Raw genomic sequence first — 23,622 nt, forward strand, 5'->3', positions numbered from 1 at the left:
ATTTGATCTGTATTCAGACTCCATCAGTTCTTTCTCTGGAGGTGGATGGCATTTTTCATTATGAATCTTTGTTGCTGAGAATAACTGTCATTCACAGTTGATCATTGCACAATATTGCTATTACTGTGTACGATGTTCTACTGGTTCTGTTCACTTTGCATTAGTTCATGTAAGTCTTTTCAGGTTTTTTTGAAGTATCCTGCTCGTCATTTCTTACAGTGCAACAGTATTCCATTATAATCATATATAATACAACTTGTTTGACCATTCCACAACTGATGGCCATCCCCTCAGTTTCTAATTCTTTGCCACCACAAACGAGCAGCTATAAATATTTTTCCTTTTCCTTTTTGTTTTTTATCTCTTTGGGATATACACCTAGTAATGGTATTGCTGTTTTTATACCCCTTTGAGCATAGCTCCAAATTGCTCTCCAGAATGGATGAATTCGTTCACAACTCTATTAACATTGCATAGTGTCTCAATTTTCCCACATTTATCATTTTCCTTTTCCATCATATTAGCCAATCTGATAGGTATGGAGTGGTACCTCAGAATTTTAAATTTACATTTCTTTAATCAGTAGTGATTTAGATTATTTTTTCCATATGACTATAAATAGCTGCCTGTTCATACCCTTTGACCATTTATTAATCAAGGAATAGCTCTTATTTTTATAAATTTGACTCAATTCTCTATATATTTGAGAAATGAGGCCTATATTAGAGGTATGTAAGTTTTTTCAGTTATAATTATTGTATATTTTTCTCAATCCTATATTTCACCCTGTTTATTTTACTCTCTCTCTTCTTTCACCCTGTCCATTCTTAAAAGTGTTTTGCTTCTACCACCTCCTCCAATCTGTCCTCTCTTCTATCAGGCTCCCCCCTCCCACTTCTCTTAGCCCTTTCACCTCCTACTTTCCTGTAGGGTAATATAGATTTCTATAGCTGAGTGTGTATGTTATTCCTTCTTTAAGCCAATTCCAATGAGAGAAAGGTTCAAGCATTGCCCACCCCACCCCTATCTACCCCTCCACTATAAAAGCTCTTTTGCATCTTTTTTATGTGAGATAATTTACCCCATTCTATGTCTTTCTTCTCCCAGTTCATCCTCTTTCTCACACCTTAATTTGGGGGGGGGTATTATCCTATTATAGTTAACTCACACCCATGCCCTCTATCTATGTATACTCCTTCTAACTACTCTAATAATGAGAAAGTTCTTAGGAGTTACAAGTATCATCTTCACATGTAAGAATATAAACAGTTTAACCTTATTGAATTTTTTATGATTTCTCTTTCCTATTTACCTTTTTATGCTTCTCTTGAGACTTGAAATTTGAAAGTCAGATTTTCTATTCAGCTCTGGTCTTTTCATCAGGAATGCTTGAAAATGCTCTATTTTATTAAATGCCCTGAAGAATTATACTCAGTTTTGCTAGGTAGGTGATTCTTGGTTGTAATCCTAGTTCCTTTGCCCTCCAGAATATCATGTTCTAAGACCTCCAATTCTGCTAAGTATTTTGTGATCCTTGCTCCATGATATTTGAATTCTTTCTCGCTGCTTGCAATATTTTCTCCTTGACCTGGGAGCTCTGAAACTTGAGTATAATATCCCTGAGAGTTTTCATTTTGGTATCTCTTTCAAGAAAAATCTATTGATCAAGTGGATTCTTTCCATTTCTATTTTATCTTCTTGTTCTAGGATACCAGGGCAGTTTTTCTTGATAATTTCTTGAAAGCTGATGTTTAGGCTCTTTTTTTTTGATCATGGATTTCAGGTAGCCCAATAATTCTTAAATTATCTCTCCTCAATCTATTTTTCATGTTGGTTATTTTTCCAATGAGATATTTCATATTTTCTTCTATTTTTTCATTCTTTATATTTTTTGTTTCTTGATGTCTCATGGAGTCATTAGCCTCTCCTTGCCCAATTCTAATTTTTAAGAAATTATTTTCTTCAGTGAGATTTTGTACTTCATTTTCCATTTGGCCTACTCTGTTTTTTAAAGATGTTATTTTCTTTCTTTCTTTCTCTCTCTCTTTCCCTCTTTCTTTCTTTGTCTTTACAAAGCTATTGAATCTCTTCTTTTCATGATTTTTCTTGCATCATTCTCTTTTCTCAATTTTTCCACACTGTATCTTATTTAGTTCTTAAAATCCTTTTTAAGCTCTTCCGGGGCCTGAGACCAATTCACATTTTTCTTCGACATTTTGCATGTATCTGCTTTGATTTTATTGTCTTGTTCTGCATTTGTGTTTTCATCTCTCCTATCAACATAGTAACTTTCTATGGTCAAGTTCTTTTTGTTGCTGTTGTCATTGTCGTTGTTGTTGTTTGCTCATTTTTCCAGCTTATTTCTTTACTTTTAACATGTTAAAGTTGGACTCTGCTCCCAGGGTGAAGGGGGCACTGTCCCAAGCTTCAGGTTTTCTGTGCCACTGCTTTCAGAGGTAGCTCTGTGGGTCTGCAAGCTCTCAGCTCTTCCAAGGTGGTATAATTCAAGCAAAGGTGTGGTCATTGCTTTGTGGCCTATGCTCTCATCTGTGAACAACCACCCTGACTCTTTTCCACCCTGGAAATATGATCAGGTTCCCCACTCCTGCTAATGTTCCTCTTCAGTCTGGGACTGTGACTTAGAACTGCATATGGACAATGCAACAGAGTCTTGTTCCCAGTGCCAACAAGTCCTGCATAACTGCCTTCTGACAAGTTGTCCAACCCCCTTGCCATCTGTGGGCTGAGAGCTCCAGAAGCCTCTGCCTGCCACAGATTCAGTTTCCCCTCTCCCCCAGGCCTACTGCTGGCTTGCCAGGTGCAGCCTGTTTTGAAATGGACTCCACTCTCACTCTAGTGAGCCAGACCTTTCCTGCAAAACTTCCAAGTTGTTTTGGGCTGGAAAATTGTTTTATCCTATTCTTTTGTTTGTCTTGTCACTCCAGAATTCATTTTGAAGTGTTATTTTATCATTGTTTGCAGGTGAATTTGGGAGCACTCAATTGAATCCCTGCCTTTACTACACCATCTAGGCTCTTCTTCACATCTCATAAACTTTTAAGAAATGGAGTCAGTTTGAAAATGAGAACAGAACCAAGGCCCAAGTAGGAGAGCAATTTGGAACTATGCCCAAAGGGCTATAAAAATGTGCATACTCTTTGACCCCGCAGTAGCACTTTTAGGGCTGTATCCCAAAGAGATCATACAAATGGGAAAAAGGACCCACATGTACAAAAATATTTATAGCAGCTCTTTTTCTGGTGGCAAAGAATTGGAAATTGAGGGGATGCCTATCAATTGGGGAATGGATGAACAAGTTGTGGTACATGAATGTAATGGAATACTGTTGTGCTATAAGAAATGATGAACAGGCAGACTTCAGAAAAACCTGGAAAGACTTTTATGGTCTGATGCTGAGTGAAGTGAGCAGAACCAAGAGAACGTTGTACACAGTAACAGCCATGTTGTGCATTGACTAACTGATAGACTTAGCCCTTCTCAGCAATGCGAGGATCTAAGATAACTCCAAAAGTCTCATGAGATGGAAAATGCTATTCACATCCAAAGAAAGAACTATGGAGTTTGAATGCAGATCAAAGCATACTATTTGCTATTTATTCTTCTTTTTTGTTTTGTTTCCTCTTTCTTGTGGTTCCTCCTATAGGTTCTAATTCTTCCTTACAACATGACTAATGTGAAAATACGTTTAATAGGAATGTATATGTATAGCCTATCTCAGATTGCATGCTGTCTTGGGGAGGGAGGAGAGGAAGCAGGGGGAGAAAAATTTTTACTCAAAAGCTTATGGAAGTGATTGTTGATAAATCAAATAAATTAGTAAAAAATAAAAAAATATTAAAAAAAAGAACTGAGGCCCAGGGAAGAAAAGATGTATTTTACCTTTTTTTTTTTGACTGATTTAGATTAAAGTGAATTTAGTACCCTGATGACAGACATATAAGAGAGAGGAGCCACTGAACATAGTAACAGACTAGATGTTCATGAGGCAATGTCAATTGAAGCTATGAACTAAGCTATAAGTGAGACAGGTGACAAATTTGAACTTTGGTGCTGGCAGGCATTCAATGACTAGATATCATAGCTCCACATCAGCTCACTTTCTTGATTGTTCAACCTCCCTACCAACTCCTCCGTGGGACCTGCTCCCTGAGAAGCCTTAGGCTGTTCACTTCACTCTCAGCTTACATTTTGGTCTTCTCCACCTTCCCACTCTTACCTTGTCTTCATACAAATAGTTTCTCAGTAGGATCTACTTCCCTGATTATACTGAATATTTACCTGAGATTGTCATATCTTGAGGAGTCTCAGACTTGTTGCTCATTTAATTCCAGGCTCACTCTTCTACTCTACCTCCGGCCTTTTAAGGATGACTCTGGCTTTTGCTGTGATCACTGATTGGTCAGTCCTTGCCCTGGACACCATATCTTCAGGAGCCATAGTAACTTCACTCCTGGCTCACTCTCTTTGTGTGTTCCATTTCCCCAAGGGCTGTTTTGTACTCTACTTCCCTCTTCCCTACTCCATCTTCACTTCCCCCCAACATCCTTTCCAGTTTCCTATTAGCATATAACTCTGAAAATAGAGACTAAATTGTGTTCTTCCCCTGAGAAGTACTTTAGCTGCCCCTTAGAAAATTTTGGTATGGTGTTTTATCACTATCATTTTCTTTCACGTAATTCTTGTTTATATGATTTGTTCTTTGACTCACTATTTAGGACTTTATTGTTAAGCCTCCATTTAGATATCCATCTTTTATGCATGCCCTCTGAATAGATTATTATTTTTATTACATTATGTTCTTTAAAGGATATGTTTGTAAGTATTTGCACAAACAAAACCAATGCAACTAAAGTTATAAGGAAAGCAGAAAACTGGGGAGAAATTTTTGCAACAAGTGTCTCTGATAAAGGCTTCATCTCTCAAATACATATATCGAGAGAGAGAGAGAGTACTGAGTCAAATTTATAAAAAACAAAAACAAAAACAAGTCATACCCCAATTGATAAATGGTCAAAGGATATGAATAGGCAGTTTTCAGACAAAGAAATCAAAGCTATCTACAGTCATGTGAAAAAATGCTCTAAATCACTATTGATCAGAGAAATGCAAATTAAAACAACTCTGAGGTACCACCTCACACCTATCAGAGTGGCTAATAAGACAAAAAAAGGAAAATGTTGGATGTTGGAAGGGATATGGGGAAGCTGGGACACTAATACATTGTGAAGTGATCCATCCATTCTGGAGAGCAATTTGGAACTATGCCCAAAGGGCTATAAAACTGTGCATACACTTTGATCCAGAAATACCACTGTTAGGTCTATGTCCCAGAGATATTAAAAAAAAAAAAGGGAAAGGGATCTATTCATACAAAAATACTGATGGCAGCTTTTTTTTTATGGAGGCTAAGAATTAGAAATCAAAGGATGCCCATCAATTGGGAAATGGTTAAATGAGCTGTGGTATATGATTGTAATGGAATATTATTGTGCTATAAGAAATGACAAGCAGAATGATTTCAGAAAAAGCTGAACTTACATGAACTGATGCATAGTGAAGTGAATAGAACCAAGAGAACATTGTACACAGTAGCAGTAATATTGTTCAATGAAGACTGTGAATTGGGGCAGCTAGGTGGTGCAGTGGATAGAGCACTGGCCCTGCAGTCAGGAGGAGCTGAGTTCAAATCTGGCCTCAGACCAAACACTTGACACTTACTAGCTATGTGACCCTGGGCAAGTCACTTAATCCCAATTGCCTAAAAAACAAACAAACAAAAAAACCAAAGACTGTGAATGACTTAGCTGTTCTTAGCAATATTCCAAGACAATTCCAAAGGACCAATGATGAAGCATACTATCCACCTCCAGAGAAAGAACTGATATTGATTAAGTACAGACTGAAACATGCTATTTTTCATTTTCTTTCTCTTTTTTTTTCTTTTGTTTGAGTCTTCTTGTACAAAATGACTATGTGGAAATGTTTTACATAATTCCACATGTATAACCTATATCAGTTGGTTACCATCTGAGAGAGGGGAAAGGGGAGGGAGGGAGGGAGGAATAGAATTTGGAACTCAAACTTTAAACAAAATTTTAAGTATAAAAGATGTGTTTGTTATATCTGTCTATTTACATTTACTTGAGATATCTTTGTTCCTTAATACATCAATTTTTGTAAAATTTGCATGTGATGCTGGGAACATGTACATTCTTCAGCAGTTCCATTTAGAATATGACACAAGTCTTTTACCTCTATTTTGTCCAGCAATTTGTTCAATTCCCTGTTATATTTATCTTTGCTAGACTTATCCAAAACAGAGAAGGACATTACATTCTCCAGCCATTATAATACTGTGTCTATGTCTTCTTGTAAATTCAGTTAATTTTTCCTTACAATTTTAGATCCTAAGGCATTTGGAACAGATAAGTTTAATATTGATATTGATTTGTTGTCTTCAGTTCCTTTGAGTATAATATAGTTTACTTGTTTATCTTTTTGATATTGTGAATATTTTTGCTTTTTCTAGTAGCATGATTGAAACTCTTGCTCTTTTTGGATTCACCAGATGTGTAGAAAATTTTGGTCTAGTCACTCATTTTTATTCTGTGTGTCTTTGTTTTAAAGATGTGTTTCTTATAAGCAATAGACCAGGGTTTTATTTTCTTACTCAAAGTAACTTTTAAAAAATTTAATAGACTGTCTAATCCATTCACATTCAAAGTTATGAAAGACTTATCGTTTTTTATTTGTCTCTAATATTGGGCTTTTTTTCCAAATTAGAATGTTCTCCCTCTTTAAAGACAGTACTGTCACTTCAGATATTTTAGTTTAATCTCCTTCAAGACAACCCTATTTGCACTGACTCTCTTCCCCTCATGTTCAAAATCTTCCCTTCCCATTAGTCACCAATTTCCCTGGTTTTGGAGTTTCCTGTTAGTTAATAATTTCTTTTTCATTCTACTTATCTACTTTTTCTAATTCTTTACCTGTTTTTTCTGTCAGCAAAGTAGTGAAATAAAATGCTCCTTTCTCTCCTTTCCAACTTATTTTGTCTTTAATTTTGTTCTCTGCACCTTAAAAAAAAGATTCCTTTATTTCTCTTTATTTTTCTTCCATTTCTGTCAATTCTAGACTTTTATTCTTTCATTCATGGTCCTTATACTTATTTATTCTTTCTGTACTTCTCATGAAATTAAAGCTTCCAAGATACCTTTTTTTTGAGTTCCATCTTCTAAACATTCCATGTTATTTACCTTTTGGATATTGCTCCCTGATCCCCTTTTTCTGTTGTGCCTTACCCTCAGAAATACCGATTCTTGCAGGTGACAGATGGGATAGAAGTATTACCCCATCGTAAGAATTTTCTTATGTCCCTGATTGTGAACTTTGCTATCCCCATAATAATTTTTTTCCACTATTTGCCTGTCCCTTCCTTGGTGGCTGCATTTGTTTATTTTTCTTGTATTTCTATTGTCTGTGGTGTTTTCAAAAGAAATAATTTGTTCCATTATAGTTTTCTTTCTAGGAATGCTTCAAATGCCTCTTTTTATGGAACATCCATATTTTATTCAGTAATGATTAGGCTCTGGTTTGCAGAGTATATTACCTTGGGTTGCATCTTGAGCTCCTTTCCTCTTTGGAATACTGTATTTCATACTCTCCTTTGGTTCCTGGTGTGAATAGCCTTGTGTTACTCAAATTTCCTTTCCTATATGCTGCAAACTCGAAGACATACAGTGGTCAAATTTAATAATTTTAATGACAAAAGCAAGCTTGCAGAACTTGTCATTTGTTATTAAAATTATTAAATTTAACCACTATGTGTCCTGGAGTTTGCAGCATATGATTTTTCTCCCCAAAGGATAATCTGTGAATTCTTTTAGTTGGTACTTTGTTTTCTGTATTCAGAAGTTCTGGACAGTTTTCATATATTGTCGCTTGCATGATGGTGCAATGGTCAGATATCTTGACCCGTCATGTTCTTCTGGGATACCTATAATCTTTCACTTGTCTCTATGTATCCTGTCTTTGAGATCAATATTTCACTTGCATAGACATCATTTTTAAAAATGTAATTGTGCTTCTTTTGTTCCAGATGGTCCTTTGCTTCTGTATATTTGCATGCCCAATCATTTATTCTCTTGGGGGGTTTTTGGTGATGTTTGCCACTGTGGACTCAAGTTTTTGTATTCTACTAATCTGCTCTCACACTTATTTCCCTCTTAAACCATTCAAGGGACATCCTGCTATAGTTCCATGCTCTTGAGAATCCATAGGGTCCTCCTCCTCATCAGATCTTTTTCTTTGTCTTGCAACAAAGGTGTTCCAAAAGTCTTTAGTGCAGTAGAACATCCTGTATTTATTCATAGATGTCTAGACTCCATTGAAGGCCATTTTCCCTTTTCTTAATTTTATTTTCCCTCTTAGTTTATATGTTTGTGCTCAAGGTTTTTAACTGATTTTTTTTCCCTTAGATCTTCGGGAATTTTAGTCTTTTCCCTGAGGATTGGGCTCAAAGCCTTCTCTTTACTCCTTCCACACTGGGCAATTTTTATTTTCCCAGCCTCAGTCTCTATCTCAAGTGATTTCTTGGGGGACAGACCTGACCACAGTTCCCTTTATTTCAGGCCTGGTGGATCCACACACATGCTGGCATCCTACCCTAGATCCCTAGTTTGTTGGTGAATGCTATTGCAGCAAAAAGTGCTGCCACCATGGTTTTACACAGTGCATGGTGGGGAGTGTGCGGCAGAGTTTTTTCTTGCAAGCACATGGGTCAGCTTGTACAGTCTTGCTAGAGTAATGGCTTGCTGGGAAGTGGTGCTGAATGAGCATGTTAGGAATTAAGTATTAGTCTGCCTTCTCTACTTTTATTCCATTGAGTTGCTACCTCTATAACTCCAATCCCGAAGTCCACTAGTATAGGACTCTTTCACTGGTGGAAATGAATGTCCTGCATGAGGGGCAGGAAGTTGGTGAGAGCAAGAAAGGTAAGAGCATCACTCTTTTCAAACCTTCAATTTTCTTTGAGTCTTCGAGTTTTCTCTGAGTTCTTTGAGTTGCTTAAGGTCTCTTCAAAACTCCTTAGATTTCAGGTGCTCCTGGCTTCCAATTTCAAGAGAGATAGTTGATGCCAATTCCCATCTCAAGTTGCTGAAGGAAAACAGTGGGAAGAAACTGACAAGAGAGGACCTGGCAGACTCCATCATGTTTTTATCCCCAACTTACTACACTAAGGAGTCTGGGGAATTTCCCCTTGGGTGAAATCTAAGATTCTCATCCCCAATCAGAGAGCTCTGATTGTCTAGTAAATATTCTCTTATGTATACTTATATCTAATTTCAGTTCACTATGATTTAGGTAAATGGGTTTCTTGGCTACCTTCTTTGTGTGTTCATTTGTGGAAATGGGATCAAGTCTTTGATATGAAGCTGGGTGTCTTGATTCCCCCCCCATTATAAATAATAATCAGAATTTAGATTGAACCTGAAAACCATATCCACTAGACTAATAGTATTTAAAGGAATATATTATATAAACTTCTGGATCCAACCTCTTGCTTCCCCTCCTGTCAGGAGTTAAAGACTCCCTTGGAGAAGGGGGGAAAATAAGAGGCTAGAGATATATTCTTATTTTCCTTTGAGCCACACAATGAGGTTCCCATGGTATATGTGAAACCTCATTAGGTTTCATAGTGTCTTAGATCACAGAAGACAGCTGAAGTTGTTTTGTCTTTTGCACATAATTCTTATTTTGGAGAAGTTTGAGAGGTCAGGAATACTTGAGAAAGTAACTAGCTCACCATGTTGATCACATGACCCAGAAGTCTCTGTACATTTTCACTTTCTTATTTTCTTCTTTTTGTATTTGTATCACCTGCACTTAGCACTGAGCCTGGTACAAAATAAGTCCTTAATAGATATACTATCTCTCTATCTTTCTCCCTCTTTATCTACCCACCTACCTATCTATTACTCCAAGGGATAGCATATCAGAGTTTCAATTAAGTGAATGAGCTTTCCAGGATTGAGATAACTTGACCCTAATTGTGTCATTTTTCTCCTTTGATGGAACACTGTGTATGAAAAACACTAATAAAGAGGTCAGAGTATTAGTATAGCATATAACTTCCTAGCTGGCCACTTACTTGGAGGAAATGGCAGATGGAACACATTCATAGGACTTTATGGGAATGGTACAACTGAGGAGAGTAGAATTTGATGGTGAATGATTGGCCTGGCAATGGTTGGGATAGTTTTTCTGAAGAGACAGTGTCTCTTCAGAGAGTGACTAGACAACCTTGAAACCTATCCCATGCACTCATCCAACCTCATTCTGGCCTACATTCTCTCCTGAGACCTAATAAAACAAAATGAACCCAATATTTATCAGATGGGACTGAGCCAGGTTTCCCCACATCACCCTACGCCCTCAAGTTCCCTAATAGTATGCTGCGATCCTGAGATTCTTTTCTATTTAATATCCAGTCCTTCAAAAATACAAAGACCATGCCACTTCCTGAACTTCAACCACATTGGAGGTGTTGGCTGTCTAATCATGACTGCGTATACCTAGACCACCTCTCCACTCTAAGAGGGTGGGGGAAAAAACCTCATGAAAACCCTTGTAGAACTTTTTGGAGAGGGGGAGAATAAAAGAATAAATCAACTTCATTTTTTTTAAAAAAAATTGATAGGTTAATCCATTACCAGGCATCATGCCATAGTCAAAAGAGGTGGGCTCCAAGCCAGGAAAAGCTGGATTGAAATCCTGCCCTTGCCACTGTCTGGCTGTGTGATTCTCATTAAGTCACTCAAATTCTCTGTGTTCTAGGCAACTCACCAAGTTATACATTGCAAAGAAGATACTGACCTGCCTTGGTAGAGTGAGTTTCTTCATATGACAACGAAATCACAAGTCTAGGCCCTATCTCTAGCATTTCTATAATTAAATAATATCGGTGACTGAATCCAGAAGACTACTGATGACTCACACTTCAAATCTCTTGGCAGAATCAGACATATTTTCAGACAAGGATATCATGTAGATTTGTGTTACATTGAATATAAACTCACCCTCTTATATATCTTATTTTCTTTGGAGATGTTTATGGGGGAAATGGGGAGGGGGCATAATAATGATGTTAAAGAAAAGAACATAAGTGAAAAAAATTTAAATTACAGAAAGAAAAGCAGAAGGAAATCTAGAAAGGAATCAAAATAATAGCTAGCACTTTAAGATTTGCAAATCACTTGACAAATATACTATCTCATTTTATCCTCAAACAGTCCTGGGAGCTATTTATAGAATTTATAGAATTTTTTTTTTTACAAATGAGGAAACTGAAGTAGACAGAGTTTAAGTGATTTGCCAAGGGTCATTCAGCTGCTTTTGAATTAAGGTATTCCATCTCTAGGCCCGGCACTTTATCCACCACCCCATTTAGCTGCCCCAGACAAGCAAGGGAAAGCTAGAACTACCATGCTAAATGTAATATATGCTTTTAAGTTGTGAAGTGATCTGACCATTCTGGAGAGAAATATGAAACTATGCCCAAAAGGCTATAAAATTGTGCATACCCTTTGATCCAGCAATACCACTGCTGGGTCTGTATACCAAAGAGATTTAAAAAAAGGGAAAGGGGCATATTTTACAAAAATATTTATAGTACCATGGCAAAGAATTGGAAATTGAGGAATGCCCATCAATTGGGGAATGGTTGAACAAGCCATGGTATACAATTGTGATGGAATATCATTGTGCTATAAGAAAACCTTGAAGAACTTACGTGAATTGATACAAAGTGAAGTGAGCAGAACCAGGAGAACATTGTACACAGTAATTGTACAATGAAGAGTACAATAAGTTGGCTATTCTCAGCAAGACAATCCCAAAAGACTCAGAAGGACATTATCCACCTCCAAAGAAAGAACTGATATTGTCTGAATACAGACTGAAGCATGCTATTTCTACTTTCTTTTCTTGTTCAAATCTTCTTGTACAAAATGACTAATATGGAAATGTTTTACATGATTGCACATGTATAATCTATATTGGATTGCTTACCATCTCAGGGAGGGGGCAGGGGAGAGAGAAATGGAACAGTAGAATTTGGAACTCAAAACTTTTTTAAAAATGTTAACTTGTTTTAGCATGTAATTGGGGAAAAATTATAAAAACCTATTGAAGAGATCCATTCTTGTTTTCTATTCTTTCTATATGGAAATGTGTTTGTTGCTGATTTATAACAATAAAAAATACAGCACATATAGGAGAGAAGTGACCAAGGAAGAGAGTTTTATTCCAAGAAAGTGGAAAACAAGTGGGGATGGGGGATGGGGAGAGGAAAAAGGTGTCCTGGGACAAAGAAAGTGCAATACCCAGGGTAGATAGCTGAATGGGATGTGAAATTGAATCATGGTCTGGTGTCTAGGGCCAACAGTAGACATAGTGGGATAAGTTGGATAGTTTGCACACACTCAGTCACTGATCAGATTCTCTCCCCTTAGACTGTAAGCTCCTTGAGATGAGGGGTTGTTTGCTTTCTATAGCTAGTACTTAGCACAATACTTGGAACATAGTAGGTGATTAATAAATGCTTGCTGACTTGTATTAACTTGGATAGAGCCCTAGAGTAATAGCTGGCATAAGGACCAAATAAAATAATACATGTAAAGAATTTAATAAACATTAAAATGCTATATAAAGTAAGTTATTATTATTCTGACAATCTATATTAAACTGTCTCTGGAGCACCTATTAAACAAATAGGTTTAGGACAAGGAGATCCTTGGTCAAAGGGAAGGAGTAAAAAGGCCAAGGCTGGTATCACTTGGGTTTTTTTTCCTCCCTCATGCCTGCCTGTTCCCAAGGTTTATGACCTTCCCCATTTAGGGGGCTCTAGATACCAGGTGATAGCAGACATGTACCCCTTGACTGGACCCAAGAGAGACTTCGGGACATGATCAAGCATTGACATCATCCTTAAGTTTCCTACCTGATCTATACTGAAATGCCTAATTCCAACGTATCTCCTATCCTACACAGCACCTCATTCTGTATCTCCTCCTGATGCTTTTGACCTCTTTCTCCCTTCAGAACCTAGCAGTGAGACTGCTTTGTTCCTTGGGATGAGTGGTAGTCTGTTTCAGACACTGAAGATAGGTAACTTGGCTGTGCCTCTTCCCCAGGGTTAAAGGTGTTATACAAAGGCAACAAGAAGGATTATAAGAGTGTGATTTCCTTGGATTTTCTATGAATTGTTTTGAGGAAAAGGTTTTTGTTTCCTTATTTTAAGAAACTATGGGGACTCAGGACAAATCTCCTGTGGTCTTGAGGAGTTAGGAAAAGCTGCAATTTTCTATGCTTGGGGCCCTGATGTTAAAGAGGCTAAACACAGGAAATTTACAAATCAGGTGCAGGAGTCATGTAATTTCATTTCTTAATACTATTGCTTTTCAACAAGCTTTCTTAGGAACGTTAATGTACTTTGGAGAATTCCCAGATAAAGACAGTCAAACTCATCCAGAGAATGTGTGACTTCAAAGGCACTGCAAAAAAGAAAGGAATTATAGCAACCATACCTGGGAAAACTAGATAGATGCACTGCTAAGGTTGACATCGTTTGAGATCAAAATGAATCTATTTTTATAGATAAAATAGTGAACCCCTGAGTTTTAAAGTTTTACAAGGGATATTTAAAATCAGGATAAGACTGGTGGACAACATAGAAGCCTAATTCAACAACTGTGATCCAACACTATTTTTGTGTGTGGGATCCTGTGAGTTTTTTCCATAGTTTAATTAACTATTTCATTATTAAACTTTAATTAAAATTAAACTAACTTTTAAATTAAACTAAAATTAACTATTTAACTAAAATATTTTAACTATTAACTATTTAAAAATTAAGATTTTTTTCCCCATAGTTCAATTAACTATCCAGAGGATTAGTTTCTGGCAGCCACCATCTTGGGAGTATGGATGTAAATATACATACAAATATACCTTACTCACTCACCAGAGATACTTAAGGAAACCAGCACAAAATGAAACCATATTGCTATTCTCCCTGTCCTCCCTATTTACACATCCCACCCATCACTGATTCATTCTTGTCATCCCTCTCATCTACACTCTGCCAGGCATTTTGTTGTAAAGCTGAAACAAATTTATGTTTGCCACAGAATAGAGATGATCAGAAATCACTCCCCAAGGCAACCATATGCCCCTACATACAAATACTATGCCCATTTATTACTGCTCCCAGTGATGAAAAGGGATGTGGAGCCATGTTTTAAAAAAAAACAACTATAAATATTTCTCTACAAATATTAAGAAACATCTTCTTTAGCCTAAAACTCTTTCCATGCAGTTCCCTTTAGGAAAATAGAACACAAACTAGGGCCTTCCTTTGAGATGGAGTAACTCTTTGTCTGCATGGGATCACTGTCTTCTCACACACCAGCAATGGTTGGCATTATGTATAACTTCGGAGATAACATCTTCTCTTTTGAAATTTAAAGTTAAAATGCTGACCACTGGAAGGAACTTTTAAGGGGAAGTGGTCCAGGAAGGAATTGAAAGGTGAATATTGTGGAATATTAACTCCAAGGTGTATTTTAACATTCCCCCCTTGGTTAGAGATTCTGTTGCCTAAAATCTTCTTAGGTCCAAGTTCTATTAGAAGGAAGAGGGACTATGCTAGTTTGGACATCTCTCTCTAAGCAGGAAATGGATAGGACATAGACTAATGACAAATGCAATAAAACTGAAGTCTTGAGCCTAATTGACTACATTCTTACTCAATTTTCTTTTGTGAAAACTTTTAAAAATCTTATGTCCACATGCCAAAACACTGGCATATTCTTCCAATATAAGGAAGCATAATTGGGTTTAATTATTAATTAGAGTTCTATTACAGTTATTGTGAAGGCTAAATTATGTTTTGTTTCATGTAAAATGTCCTTGAACATTACTAATGGTTTTAATAAATGATATATTTCTACCACAATCTATATTTTAAAATAACAGTATAAATATGGAAGTTAGGGTGATTAGATGGCCAGATAGAGTAAACAGCACTCTATAGTCTGGGCCCTTCTAATGATACGAGAGTCCTCTAAATGGTACAGAGGCCCTACCTACATGTTATAATTAGTTCACTGGATGCTGGAAGAGGCTAACTGGGATAATGAAAGGGAGAATCTGAATTACCCAGCACAAGAAAGCTGCACATAAATTGACCCTACCACATTCAGCAGCCAGTGATAGAGCTCTTGGGTTTTTAAGAATCATGCAATTAAAGCACAGGGCAGCTGCTAGATCTGGGAACAGCACAAGTTAAAATGGACATGTTAATGGGGACAGGTACCAACAGTCCTAAGGCAGAAACATATAAGCCCGTGAGAAAGGCAGATGGCACCTGTCAGCCTACAGTGGACCACAGAACCAAACAAAATCATCATGCCTCTTGATGCCACCATTGCTAACTCCATTAATGTAGTGGACCAGGTAGCCCAGACAGGATACGTGGTATAGGGTAACTGACCACATCAACACTTTTTTTCTATTCCTAAAACTAGTCGGGAGCAGACTGCTTTCACCTGAGATTTCTATACCAAAAGGGAAAGCTGAGAAACCATCATTGAAGTTACCACATCATGGAGAATTGCTACACCATCATCCTTATCTAGATGCAGATTTGGAGTCCCTCAGCACCCCATCCCCATCTTCAGTCAGCTGTAAGTGTCCTTTAATAGATCTCTTTTAGACATACAAGTCTTGTGCATGGGTTTTTTTCTTCCCCTTTTTAATTCAGACATAGTGTTACCTTATAATATGGTAGAGGCATTTGCCACCAAATAAAGGAAATAGATAAAAGAAACTGATTAACTCTCATTTTCAACCTACTCAAACTCAGAAAGTCTTTAGTTCGATTGCTATAGTGAATGGTTCTAATTTTTTAGTAAGGTGGGTATGGTTATAAAGTAGCAAGACTAAATTTTTTGCATGTGACTTCTAAACTAGCTTTGAAGGCAACTTCCCAAGAGTACAAAATGTATTGAGCAAGAGCAAGCAGCATCACTGGACTGTAAGATTCATTTTGGTATGTGAATTCTGGTATGTTTGTCTAAAAATTTAAATTAAGTATGACACCTCTATATACAAAGTATGGTCTTCCTGCCATGTTAATACATAAGGTTGTGCAGAAGGTCCCATGTCTCTCTTTCCCCACTTCGTAAGTGGGCTGGGGCTGCATAGATAATTGGGATGAAAAATACCTAAACATGATGCATGGTGGTGAGGAGGGGCAGAACTAAATCACAGGATCATAAATACAGATCTGGAAGGGATCTCAGAAGACATCTAGTAGAATCCTCTCATTTTAATGATAAGAAAATTGAGGCCCAGAGAAATTAAGCGACTTGTCCAATCAATGTCACAAGTCAGATATAGAACCTGATCCTAGGTCCTCTGAGTCTAGAGTTAGTGCTTTTGTGCTCTTTTTCATTACTTCTCTTTGAACCCTTTGAAAGATGAAATGAAAGTTGAATGATTAAAAAGTACATGCATTCATATTATCCCATCTTCTTAAATAAATCACTTCACTGCTATTGCCATCCAGTTACAAAAATGCATTGAAAGTTTTTCATTTCTTCTCAAAATGACAAAGTATCTAGGGCTTTTGACTTCTCCCTTATTTACCATTTGTATAATGCTTACCTTTTTCAAAGGGCTTTTACTATTCTATCTTCTAAATATCACTACGTCGAAAAGAAGTGAGGTAGAAAGGGTAGGTATTATCCCTATTTTTTTTACAGATTAATATGGAGATTAAATAACATGCTTCAAGGGTCACAAAATTATAAATCCCCAGAGATACATATCCACAAAGATAGAAATACTGACACATAAAGCAAATATACACACATTTTTAAAAATACACTTACATGCATCAAATATACTCAGATATACAGGTATACTTTGTTAGCCTGAACCTCATTATACACTCATTTACAGGGAGCTCTTTTATATAATGTTTTATAACAATTCATTTTACAGAATCTGATAGTCCTTAGCTGTGGGCTTTGAGTATGCTTCCCTGAGTACTTCACATTTACTATATGTTATACATGTATTTACATACGTTATATAGACATTATATACTATATACTATGTATATAGACACATACTTCTGATTTTGTATATTAACTAATGCATGTTGAATTTGCCTTTGCTTTTAAGAAATCTTTTACTTTCACCCCATTCCAAAAGCAAAAGTTCCTACAAAAACTAAAAGTACTAAAAAGTAGTCTGAATAACTAGAGACTTTCACATTGTCCTGGCTTTTTCTGACTGTTTTGTTTTAATGTAAAGGAACAAGACTTGAGAGTAGCCACAGTGTGCTCTCTTCAACTAAGCTATGGGAAATTTCTCTTTAACTTTTGAACTCCTTTAACCCTAACCCTAGGAACTCTGTATTGTGCTGAAATCTATTTTGAGTATACTAAAACATTTTATCAGAAAAATGTTTCCCTTTTCAAGATTAAATTTTAACTTCTCAAGTATAATTTTATGACATACTGTAGCCAGCCTTGTTTTCATAAAAGCACATCTCTTGTTTTCAGTGGGTAAATAGAATATATTCAATTAACTGTTCAAGGGCATATCTATTTCATAAACTGAAGTATGCCTGCAAAATACACAAATAGTTATATAGCACATTCCAATGCTCTTAATTAGTAGGTGGGAAGACAGTTTACTGTACGAACAAATTACATAAATGGGAATGTGGACTTCAATGAGAGGAAGTTGGCAGGTAGGTGAAGAGTGGCTTAACTGAAGAAAGCAAGTAGTCAACAAATTAACTACAAGACGCTGATCAGATCAATAAAATGCCATTTTAAAGCCTACCCCCGAAACCAAACTAGCTTTCTGAGATTCTTAAGGCCCTAAAGGGCACTGAAACTTGACAAAAACAGGCAGTTCATACTATCCACTAAATAAAAACTGCAGGATTCTTGGAGAAGTAGTAAAAACAAAAGGTGGCTGGGAACTCACTAAGTGATGATTGATCAGAATTTGGTGGAACAGTGACAAAGACAAATGCAAGGGGAAAATTCCCTTCTATAGTTCTTTGGCTGAGGTCTCCTACAAATCTGAAGGCCAATCCCTGCATAGAAATCCTGACAGATATAGAAGCAGCCTAATGCTTTATAATACTACAAAGTGATATTTTCACAATTCTTTGAGGAACATCATGAAAGTATTATCACGCTCACTTTGTAAATGAGAAAACTGGGGCTCATGAAGTTTAAGGTCACAATAAGGATCAAGGCTAGAACTTCAAATCATGCCATAGGACTCCAAGATCAGTGCTTTTGACACAATGCTCGAAGTTCATTCCTTCATTTCCAGGACTCCAATCTTTCCCCAAAGACTGAAATCCTTAGGGAACTTTTTATCCTCCTCTCTGCTGTTCTTAGTCTAACATAAATATAGATAAGTCCTCCATGTGGTGTACAGGGAGAGAAGAACTGACAGAATCATTAAGAGACCTCCAGTTTTATATCTCCAACTGCCTTTTAGGCATCTCAAAATGGACCTCCCATAGACATTTCAAATTCATCATGTCCAAAACTGAATTCATTATCTTTCCCTCATTCCCAACCCTTTCCTTATAATTTTCTTACTACTATCAAGGATATCACCAGCCTCCCAGTCATCTAGACACAGAGCCTATGTGTCATCTTTGACTCCTCATTCTCACTGACCTACCCTATCCCTACATATCCAATCAGTGGTTAAGTCCCGCCATTTTTATTTTCATAACATTGCATATATACATACCCCTTCTCTTTTGACACTGCAACTACTTCAGTGCAGGCCCCCGTCCTAATACCTGGACTACTGCAATAGCCTGCATGTTGGCCTAACTACTTCCAATAATCCATTCCCCACTTAGTTGTCAAACTGACCTTCCTAAAACAGAAGTCTGACCATGTCATTCCTCTACTCAATAAACTCTGGTGGCTCCCTATTGCCTCCAGGATCAACTATAAAATCTGTCCAGCTTTTAAAATCCTTCATTACTTGTGCTCCTCCCCCAACCCCCACTCCAGTCTTCTTACACCTTACTCCTCTTCCACTCTCTGCAAACCCGATGATATTGGCCTCCTTGTTATTCTTCAAACAAGATGCTCCATATCTCACTTCCATTTTCTCTGTCTCAATGCCAGGAATTCTCTCTTCATCTCCACCTACTGGCTTCCCTGAAGTCCCAACTGAAGTCTCACCTTGTTTTAGTCTTTCTCAATTCTCCTTAATGCTAGTATCCTCCTTTAGAGATCACTTCCAATTTATTCTGTATATATTTTTGTACATAGTTGTGTCTTCCCCATTAGACTGTGACCTCCTTGAAAGAAGGTGTGTGTGTGTGTTTCCTTTGTGTCCCCAGTGTTAGGTACATAGTAGGTGCTTAATAAATGCTAGTCCACTGAGAAAAATACTACCTCTATATTGTTCAAAGCTCTTTCATAAAATCACAAAATTTGTGGGCTAGGAAGGACTTCACAAGCCATCTAGTTTGGCCTCTGACCAAAAATTGATTCCTTTGACATCATTTGACAAGTCATCTAACCTCTCCTCAAAAGACTGTTAGAGGAGAAACTGCTACTTATGAGGGCAGTCCTATACTTTTGGATGATTCTAATAGTCTGGAAGTTTTTGTTTAGAAACACAAATCTGCCTTTCTACAACTTCTACCTATTTGCTCCTAGTTTGGGCCTCTTGGGTCATGCAGAACAAGTTTAATCATCTTTTCTAACAGCCCTGTAGGAGGCCCTAATGCCCTACCACGGTTTCTCTTCTCTAGGCCAAACATTCCAGTTCCATCAACATATCTTTGTATGGCATGGTCTCTACTCCTCTCACCATCCTGATCATTCTGGAGAATGAGCAGCATGGCTAAAGGTTTCCTAAACTGTGGCATCCAGAACCAAGTACAGCACACAATTCATTCTGACCAAAGCATATTACAGAAGGACTATCACATTCTGAACACTGTGGATCTCTTTTAATACTTGCCTACAATACCATAAACATTTTTGGCCATCATGTTACACTAATGTTTCTTTGAGAACAGACCAACCCCATCCCACCCCAAAAATTTTTCAATAAGAAATGTTAGCTAGTGGTGCATCATCCTGTACTCATGATCCCAAGCACAGAACTCTACATATATACTTTTAAATATGACCCAATATTCTAGCCAGTAAAGATTTTTAAATCCTGATTCTAACATTCAGTATGTTAGCTATACCTTCAAGCTTCACGGTCAGCTACAAATTTGATTAATCTGAATTGATAAAAATATTGCTTAAGGCTCCCTTGAGATACTTCGTTACAAGTCTGAGACTGTCAAATGTTATGCTGAAATCTAAGCATACCAGGTCTAAAGCACTTTCCAACCAAACCAGTAGTAACAGCCAAAAAGGAAAGGTTTGTTATGGCTAGTTCTTGATTAAAACAAATCAAAACTCACATTGGCCTTAGTGATCACTACTTCCTTTGTGAAATGCTCAAAAATCATTCCTTTAATAATGTATTCTATATTTTATCAGGAAAACAAACTATATGCTGTGGCTGGTAGCATTTGTTACCATGCTTAGCTCATTCTGGAGTTCATTCCCTATTAAACATTCTTATAAAGCCAGTTCATGCTCTTCTTTTGTATTCCCCCTGTTACCTGCCCATTTCACTTAAAAATCTGACTGTTCAGCCTACTTACTGTCTTTTAGACAACTCCCTCTTCCTTTCACTGAAATAATTTCTGCTTCTGTCTCAAGAATTTCACTCTTGAAAGTTCTTGGACCAAACTCCTCTTGATGAATATTAGGCAATTAGATCATAGATTCTGCCAAAATATAATTGATCGAATTTAAGGGACCTTAAAAGCCACCCAGTCCAATTCTTCATCTCACAGAGGAGAAACTAAGGCTCAGAGAATTTGTGACTTACCCAAGGTCATACAAGCAGGAAAGCTAGAATTCAAACCTAGCTCCTCTGATTCCACATCTAGTACTATCCTTACTGTACCATTCTAGACCCTAGCTGAACTTTCTCTGAACCTTTTGAAACATGTTCTCTCAAAATTTAGAGTGCATATCAGACTATATCCCAAATTTCTTCTCCTTTATCATGAACTATGATGGAGAATCGCCTGCCTTCAAAGTTTCTGTCAAAGTGTACATTTAGGAAATTGTTCTTTCTTGTCAAAATTATGTCCAAAACAGTGGCTTCTATTGTTAGTTTCTTCACCTTCTGGAAGATAAAAATGATTAGGGTTAAGTCACAAACCTTGGCAGCTATTCTACTTTTAGCAAAGCTCAAATACATATACAAATAGCTTACGTCTATCACATCTTCATTTTAGCCCTGTAACCCTATAGCCATCCATATTTACTGCCTTGCCAGGTGTTCTACAAGCTACTTACACAATAACCACTTCTAACTCTCCTTTCACTGTACTTCAATCAAATGTTTTCCATTATTTTTTTTTCTCTCACTACTCAATTTCCCTATGTGAACATATTTTCTTGAGAAACAAGGCTACTTATTTTGCTTTTATCTATTCTATTCCTTTTGAATAGGCATTATCCCTCCAGATATATACTATTTCTGAGCCCTATTCCATGAATTCTCAGTGACATGAGGTCAAATTTGCCTATCATTCAGCTTTCTATTTCACTTATGCTTTGTGAATTTGCACAGAAACATTTAAAACATGGATTTCATAGCTGATCCCTTTCTTGGATTTTGTCTCCTGTAAATTATTTGATCTTCACTGCTCATCTTGTAGCTGCTACTATGGCAGACGTTTATGGTATCTAGGTTAATACATATTTACATATGTGTATAAATCCACATGGGGAATGAGGACAGAATACAACACAACTATCTCATTCACAGAAGCTATACTTCTCTAAATGTAGCCTAGTATTTTATTTGCTTTTTTGGTTGCAATGTCAGTTTTACTCATAAATGTGTGTATAGAATTATACATAAGTATGTAAACATATATAAATTTTTCTTCCTACTTCTTTTCAGTTTAAAGTCTTCTTTATCAAATTATGAGACTCCAGACAAGCATGTTTTTACTTTCTTATTATATGAGATAAACTCTATCTGTGGCTTTTATTTTAAACTGTGGTTCAGAACTTTAAAACCTATTTTTAGATTCCATATTGTAAGTTATTCACTTCAAATTGTGACCTTTTTTGTTTTCTGAATCCTCTATCTTCAATAAACAATAGCTCTGGGAATACTCCAAGTGCCTTAAGGTTTCTTCTGATTGATGCCATCTTTTTTCCTACACAAATCGCCAAGGATAAGTAATGACTGTCAGGTCTGGAAGCAAGTTAATTCAGAACCTAACAGGAATGAATGTAAAATCTTTCCCTTATTTTCAAAAGTGACTTTGTATGATTAGACAGCCGTTTGTGTGAAAAAAAAAAAAAAAGACCTAGGGATTTTAGTGGACTGCAAGTTCAATGAGTCGACAACATGATATGGCAACCAAAAACAGTGAATATAATACTGGCCTGTATCAAGAGCTTTTATATCATAGTTTCTATGAATGAGGCGATAGTCCCATTGTATCCTGCCCTACTTAATCCATATCTGGAGTATTGTGTCCAGTTCTCAATCCACATCTGGAGTGCTAAACACCATAGTTTAGAAATGACACTGATAAAAAATGACATTGAAGATGTTCAGAGGAGTGCAACCACAACGGTAAAGGGCACTGAATCCATGCCATGTAAGAAGCAGTTAAACAAACTGGCAATGTTTAGTTAAAGAAACTGAGGATTTTTCTTTTAGAGAAGTTTAGTGGGAGAAATGACAATTGTCTTCAAGTATTTGAAAGGCTGGCCTGTGGAACAGAAATTTGACTTTTTCTATCTGTCCCCAGGTGGCAGGAATAGGGGATACTGCATAGGAAAATTTAGGGTTTGGTTAAGAAAACAAAACTTCCTTTTACTAATGAGGGAACCAAAGGCCCAAAGATTAAACAATTAAGTAGCAAAGCCAATTCAGAACCAAGTCTTTTGATTCCATATTCCCCCATTCAAGGGTCCACGGATAGATTTCAGGTAGTCTGTGAAGTTGTATAGGAAAAAGATTATCTTCATTTTCATTAACTTCTGATGTTTACTATTTCCAATGATTTAAAAACATTTATTCTGAGAAGGGGATCCACAGGCTCCACCAGACTGCCAAAAAGTCCATGACAAAAAAAAAAATTAAGAATTCCTCCACTATACCATAATGACTCTTCTAAGAAAAGATCCTTTCCTCTTAATGCTCCCTTCCAGAGTAATCAAAACCTGTGTACCAGAGACAAAATTGCCCCCCAAATGTAAAAACACGATCTGGAAAAATGATTTATTAATCCACTCCTAATGACAGGATTCAAACTGATAACCTCAAAAGAAACTGGAGCCTTAATCTAGTACTTTAGACCACTCAGTCACACTATGCCATTTCCCTTTGAGCTCTATCGCTTAAACCTAGGCTAAATGTCTAGTCAGGCTC

The 23,622-nt window shown here is 36.9% G+C and overlaps 1 protein-coding gene across 2 annotated transcripts in view; it reads left to right on the forward strand.

Annotated features, from left to right (window-relative positions):
* PMP22 (peripheral myelin protein 22) overlaps window positions 1-23,622 on the forward strand; it is a 109,744-nt gene that overhangs the window by 83,164 nt on the left and 2,958 nt on the right. For both annotated transcript variants that reach the window (XM_020966626.2, XM_078155736.1), the window contains exon 5: window positions 15,609-15,767. In XM_020966626.2, coding sequence (XP_020822285.1) covers window positions 15,609-15,767 — 159 coding nt within the window. The remainder of the gene's footprint in view (window positions 1-15,608; window positions 15,768-23,622) is intronic.

Source organism: Phascolarctos cinereus, unplaced genomic scaffold (genome assembly GCF_003287225.1).
Source record: "Phascolarctos cinereus isolate Bilbo 61053 unplaced genomic scaffold, phaCin_HiC Scaffold_5;HRSCAF=322, whole genome shotgun sequence".
In the NCBI taxonomy this organism is placed as follows: domain Eukaryota; kingdom Metazoa; phylum Chordata; class Mammalia; order Diprotodontia; family Phascolarctidae; genus Phascolarctos; species Phascolarctos cinereus.